Source organism: Austrofundulus limnaeus, unplaced genomic scaffold (assembly GCF_001266775.1).
Source record: "Austrofundulus limnaeus strain Quisiro unplaced genomic scaffold, Austrofundulus_limnaeus-1.0 Scaffold1961, whole genome shotgun sequence".
NCBI classification, from domain to species: Eukaryota; Metazoa; Chordata; class Actinopteri; order Cyprinodontiformes; family Rivulidae; genus Austrofundulus; species Austrofundulus limnaeus.
The window spans coordinates 23,620-30,272 of record NW_013954363.1 but is presented as its reverse complement, the minus strand read 5'-3'; the positions used below and the strand labels follow the sequence as shown (position 1 = coordinate 30,272).

Below are 6,653 nucleotides of genomic sequence, written 5' to 3'. Positions count from 1 at the left end.
TAGAGAGATATCCTGTCTCTCTACAACCTGTAGAGAGACAGGTTGTAGAGAGCTACTACAACCTGTAGTTGTAGTAGCTCTCTACAACCTGTTGGGGCTTCCAAACTGTGTGTATTCTGTTTGGATGCCAGAATACACATCATGTTTGGAGGTCATATTAGAACTAAACCTTTCCAAACATCTGCTTTGGAAGGGTTCAGTCCCATCCAAAGCAGATGTTACAATAATAAGTCCCTATATATATATGCTAACAATGCAATATATACCTCATTGCTAAATATTAGCATATACCAATAAGCAATACAGAGAGAACATGAGGCTTTCAAGCCCAGATGTCCCTTTGCCGCAGACAAGCCGAGTCTATTATTAAACACGACCTGCTGCCAAATTTAGATGGTGATTAAGTGTGGGTCACATTCTGGCTTGAGGCTGTAGTGACTAAAACGAATGGAGCATTTGTTGTTTCCCTTACATTTGATGCATCATGTTTTGTGAGCTCCACAACTGAGACCCACACCCTCTGACACACTATCACAGGAAATTACAGTAACTCTATGTTTTCAGCTTTTAAAGGTTTTGTAAATACATAAATATATAAATATATACATAATATAAAACAGTCTCTTGGGTCAGTTGATCATCTGCTCCATACTTACAGCCCAAACTGAGAGGTGACAGATCCTTCTCTGTTGCTGACTCAAAATTGTGGATTGACCTTCCACTAAATGTCAGACAGTCTCCTTCTCTCTCAGACTTTAAGTCTCCTTTARAAACACATTATTATGCACTTGCTATTGGCTCTGAGTTGGTTGAAAAACTTCACTGTGTACTACAGCTTTTTTTAGCTGTTTGTGGTCTTTTCAAAATGTTTTGTATTTTTAAACTCATGTAATTTACTTCATGTCTTTGATGTGTATGTTTCATTGTATGACATTTTGATTGGCCTTGTGCTGTTTTAAGTGCTCTATAAATAAAAGTGGCACAGTATGGTATGCTTAAGTGTAAATGTATGTGTAGATCTAATTTTTTAATATAAAAAGGTTCCTTTTTCCAAGTAATTCTTCTTTTCTCACGATGCCAATTTCAGACATTTCAATGTGGTTTTAGTTCCTCACTGCTGGTTTCATATTATCTTTATTTCATTGAGCATCAAGAAGCAAAGTAATTTTCCTTAAAAGGAAGTAAAACAACAGATTTGATATAAACTTTATTTCATCGTACCAGTTATATTCTGCCCTTGTTGAAGACAGACAAAGAAACTAAGTTGTGTAAAAACAAAAAGGGAATCTTCACCTTTAAACATAAAAGGCAAGGGAATGGTGACAAACATTATCCATCAACCACTAAATTCAAAGTTTTTACTTTTTTCCTTTCTGACAAGGTGGTAAAAAGTTGTTAAAGTTGCTGTTACAAGTGGAGGACAAAGAATTTAATAAGGCACTCTTTTTTTCTATGGTGATGCAATAACTGTGAGTAGAAGGTTAAAAGTGTGTCAGTGCTTAATAAGCATGATTAGCCACAAACAGTGACTCTCCACCAGCAGCGCTGGCTCCAGAAGAAACATATTTACCCTGACAGGCCTGGTTGTTAGCCTGCAAGAGAAGAAAAAGAAAAACAACATTAATACACGTGTAAAAAGCCAAGAAAGTATTTTTAATGCTAGCTATTTTTACTCAGTATTCACACATACCAGAGCTCTCTTGACAAACTCTTCTTGGCAAGCCTTTCCATTCTCCTTCTTGCCTCCCCAGGCTTTCAGGGCAGAGGCCTGCAGGGCACGGCCATATGAGAAGGTCAGAGCCCAGGGCCTGTGCAAAGGGCACTGGTTCATGGCATTCAGATTGACGGAGGCCTCCTCCTCGCTCTGGCCACCAGAGAGGAAGGTTATTCCTGTGCAACAAAAAGAAAGAAAGTGTAGCAGTACGCTTCTTTATGATAACTAACCCTTGTTGCGTGAATTATTCAATCAAGAATTTAATGTGTGCCAGCAGGATTGTGATTCCAATTTTACCAGGGACTGCAGGGGGGACGGTGCGGCGCAGGGCTGTAACAGTGGCCATGGCAATCTCCTGGTTGCTGTACTTGTGTGAGCAGGAGTGTCCAGGGGTAACCATGTTGGGTTTGAGCAGGGTGCCCTCCAAGTAGACATGGTGGTCAGACAGGGCTTTGTAGACGGCCGCCAGAACCTTCTCRGTGATGTACTGGCAGCGCTTCAGGTCGTGGTCGCCGTCAGGGAGAATCTCAGGCTCAACAATGGGGACGATGCCGTGCTGAGGAAGGCAGGAACAAAACGTCTTGTGTGATTACACTGCATATAATATATATCTGATTTCCATTATGTTCTGTTGGTAGAGATTAAGGAACTGCAATTTTTAAACTCACACCAAAATTCATAAATCTTAACATTATTGGTCTTCTGGTTTAGCCAAATTTACAAAGCAGATGTTACAATAATAAGTCCCTACAGAAATACTTGCATATATTTGCTTTCACAGTAGAAAACACTTATCAAATGTGTTCCAGCCAAACAAATAGGAAGTGGGTGGATTGRAGGGTTGATAACAAAAAAAGTGCATGTCATGCTAAATAAGACAGCTGTTTCCTGGTGCAGTAAGTTCAAGCAGTAATTTTAACAACACATTCCATACTTAAAGTGACAAGTCTGTTGTTAGGCAGAAGTGATACCTTTTATTCTCAAATTGGGTTTACCAGGAGGTCTTTAATACCTGTAAAAACAATTAATCTGTTTAGTGTCTCACCATCTGGCAAATGCTAGCATAGCGAGCCAGGACATTGGCGTTCTCAATGATGGCCAGTCTTGAGGGAGTGGTAGGGGTGATCTTCAGAACACAACGCCATTTGGCAAAATCAGCCCCATCCTTCTTGTACTGTGCACAACGCTCATACAGTCCATCAAGACCTGACAGGGAGAGTGCATATTAGAACAGTTTGACAAAAGCATTAAAAGCTGATGATGTATTGTTCGCCTTTGCTCACCCTGGGTGGTTGTTTCGCCGTTTGTTCCAGCCAGGGGGACGACACCCTTGTCGACCTTGATGCCAACCACCATGCCTCTTTCTTTGAGGTACTGTGTGAAGAGTTTGCCATCATCGGTCTTCTGGTACATGGTCTCGTGGAAGAGGATGACGCCACCAATGCAAGGCACGATGCGGTCGTCAGCAGTGAAGAGGAGCTGGCGGTACAGCCTCCTGTTCTCCTCAGTGTTCTCAGCATTGATGCTCTGGAAGCGCTTGGCCACGCTGCCTGCAGATTAATAAAAAAGAAACATTAGACGTACTGAATGTACTGCTTTTTTCTAAATGTTATCTAAAGTGTCCATATACAGTAAAGAATGCTTAATCATCAGTTATATTGTCTTCCTATTGCTTTTTTAAAACAAATTTCTGTAAGATTGTTGCAATCAACTTCTGCATACATTGTAGATTTTTAGACATTTATGTGTCAAGATATGCAGTTCATTCAGGATATTCCAGCTATGTTTTTGTAACTTTTAGAGTTTTCAGAATATTTAACTTTGTTTATAAATATTTTCGCCATAGAAACACATCAAGATCTTTTTTAATTGCTTCAGCATACTTGTTCTATTTTTTGCCTTCTTTTGAACTTTTAGTTTTTAGCAACTATTCTGCTACTGTTAGGTTTCAGATAGACTTTTGCTACTTTCACTTTGTAGTTAGCTTTCAGCTGACATTTTGCTTTTTTTTTAGCTTCAACATCTATAGTTAGCTTCAGCTTTTCCAGCAAATCTTAGCAAAGCATTCACACTGCATTTTTGGAGAAAATGCAATTTGTCTATTTTTTTCAACGTTCATTTTAATTTAGATTTTGGGTGCTTTAATGACAAAATGCTATTTTGAAAAATCTCATTTCCCATTTGGTCCAAAATAACTTGTGTATTTGGACTTATGGCTCTGGTCGGTTGATTGGTCAAAAGTAAAGTTCTGGAAAGATGAACAATTGAAGAGGGCTGACATGATGGCCAGGTTATTATGACAGCTAGTGGTAGAGCTAAGTATGCAGGAAGGAGGCTGGGGCACCAATCAAACTGGAGTTGTGTTTTTTACTAAAAAAGATTATCTGRTTTTAGCATGGAGTTTGTTTTTTGTAACTTTCCAGATCGTGTTATTACTACTTCACGTAGATGTCTTCTTGGTTTATTGTGTTATAAAGAGTTTAATACATTATTCTTAGTATTCTGATTACTGTTGACTTCTCAAATACTTACCAGTGGACTCATCTGCAGCAAGGATTCCCTTGCCAGTAGCAACAATCTTCTGAGCAATATCACTGAGCTCCTTCTTCTGCTCAGGAGTGAGGAAAGGGTATGCGTGAGGCATCCTGACTCTGGATAAAAGAAGAGACACAACTTCTTATTATAAGAGACAGAGAGTCCCCAGTTTGACAGACAGAGGGGAAAAGTTCAGCAAAACTGCAAAGCTACATCTTTGCTCTAGAGGTTTTGGTTTCCTGTGGGAAAGTGTTAGATGAAAGGAGGACATGAAAGTACAAAGGAAGTGGTGAGGAAAAAGTGTGTCGTTTAGTTTTCCTGTCTATGTTTTGTTAAGAACCAAACTCTACACGTGTGAACGCATTTAATGCAGCTATAATCACCGCAGAGGTTCCCCCTCACTTCTCTCTTTTTTCAAAGCCCACTCCACTCCACCTAGTCTTGAGCCTGCACTATGAATAGGCTGCACTAAATTTAAACCATGCACTTGTGCATTGCACAAAGTATTTCAGTTGAAAGCAAGAAACCACTTGCAGAGTAACRATGTTATTCGCAGTAAGATTCTCATGCAGACAATTCTGATAAACTTAGACTCAGAACTTGGTCAGACTTGTGAGTCACAGAAGCCTGCACTGACATTTGAAACATGGTTGTTTTGTAGCAGCTTGTAATGTGTTGTGGATGAGCTCAAACACTCACTGTTAAACTGGAGAGTATAATTTTGGTCAGGCAGGGTCTTACAATACTGTATATAAGTCATAAAAATATGTAAGGATGAATGGAATTTTTCATGGAAGTAAATCTCTTCACTGATGATTGATGAACACAATTTAAATTTTTGTTTAATCGTAGCAGAGAAATGAAACATGCTGTCCGTCACATGTGACACACGCTGTGAGTTTTGTGTGGTCTCAAAAAGTGTTAGCTTGTCCGTGACTGCACTAGCTCTATATCTGCGGCTTTATGCTCAACATGCTTTCGTTTAAACAAGATATTTAAAAAGTGGCACACAAATTCATCTAAAGTGTCTGTCGTTCTCTTTTTACCTTTGAGGCTGGGAGGAGAGCTGAGACAAGAGAGATGCAGGAGATCCGACCTTCGTCTGCGACACCTCTTCTGTGTGCTGGCCCTTGTATTTATCCTCCCATAGTGACCCCTCACATTTTCAGCTGCCTAGCTATAAAAAGATCAGGACGCAACCAGAGAAGGCTTGTGACATTCAACATGGCTTGGGCTGGAGTAGCATGTTAGTGAGCAGCCGCTGAAAGGGCAAAGAGCATTTCAGTGAATGGCAGGGAATGCAACAAATAGGGACTGGTTGCATAGGGAGAAGGACAATCAGGACTGCTGTATAGAGGAGAGCTCAAACTGATGGGATTATTATCAAGAAGAAGAAAAGATTTATTATTGAGCCTCAAATTCACAATAGTGTTTCATCCATACTTGTTAAAAATAAAAATAAAAATAAATAAACGACCTTTTAGTCACACTAACCCTTGTGTTAACACTACCGCTAACACTAACCTTACCCTTTAGATAGGCTCAGTTAGATATCCTTGCTTTAAGCAAAAAGATGAGCATTTCATCAAAAAGAGATCATTTAAAATGTGGAGGAAGATGACTTTGGTTTTTTTTTCTCTGTACACACACACTCTTACGCAGGAACTTGTAGAGCATGTGACAACTTTGCAAACCTGCCCTTAGAACGCAGCAACACTGCGCTCTGATCTTTGACCTTCTCCTGACTTTCTTGGTTGTATTTGCTTGGCAGGAAGGGGTTTTACCAGCAAGCCTGGCATAAGACATTGCTTGCACACAGCCATGTTGGATATTCTAAAACTGCTCTTTTACTCTCAAATCAGTCACATGAGTTGATGAGGAGGTGGTGGTGGTGGCAGGGGCGCTGGGGGTTGGGTTGCGCTGACAACAAAAAGTAAAGTTTATCGCTGATAAGCAATGGCAGGAGAGGTGGCAGACTTCCTGAACAGACGCTGTGGCTTGAATGAGTCAAAAAAGTACTGCCGCATTTTTTTTCTCATGCCACAACATACAGCGGGTAAAATAAGTATTGAACACGTCAACATTTTTCTCAGTAAATATGTTACTAGAGGTGCTAATGACATAAAATTTTCACCAGTTGTCGGTAACAACCCAAGTGATCCATACATACAAAGAAATCAAACCATAAATGTCCAGAAATGAAGTTCTTTGTAATAATGTGGAATGGCACAGGGAAAAGGTATTGAACAAATGAAGAAAGGGAGGTGTAAAAAGGCATGGAAAGCCAAGACACCAGCTGAACTCTCTCAGTAATTAGAAAACAAGCCTGCCAGGTATCACACAAGAACCATCTGATGATGGGTAAAAGTAAAGAGCTCTCTCAAGACCTTCACAACCTTATTGT

At 39.9% G+C, this 6,653-nt stretch overlaps 1 protein-coding gene across 1 annotated transcript; it reads right to left on the bottom strand.

The window, feature by feature from the left end:
- Positions 1-1,192: 1,192 nt before the first annotated feature.
- Positions 1,193-5,393, bottom strand: LOC106536760 (fructose-bisphosphate aldolase A). The gene is made up of 7 exons (XM_014034083.1): positions 5,296-5,393; positions 4,247-4,365; positions 2,998-3,264; positions 2,760-2,920; positions 2,012-2,270; positions 1,691-1,890; positions 1,193-1,592 (listed from the first exon to the last, which is right to left on the bottom strand). The coding sequence occupies exons 2-7, from the start codon at positions 4,356-4,358 to the stop codon at positions 1,500-1,502; spliced, it is 1,092 nt and encodes a 363-aa protein (XP_013889537.1). The 5' UTR covers positions 4,359-4,365; positions 5,296-5,393; the 3' UTR covers positions 1,193-1,499.
- Between the last annotated feature and the right edge of the window lie 1,260 nt (positions 5,394-6,653).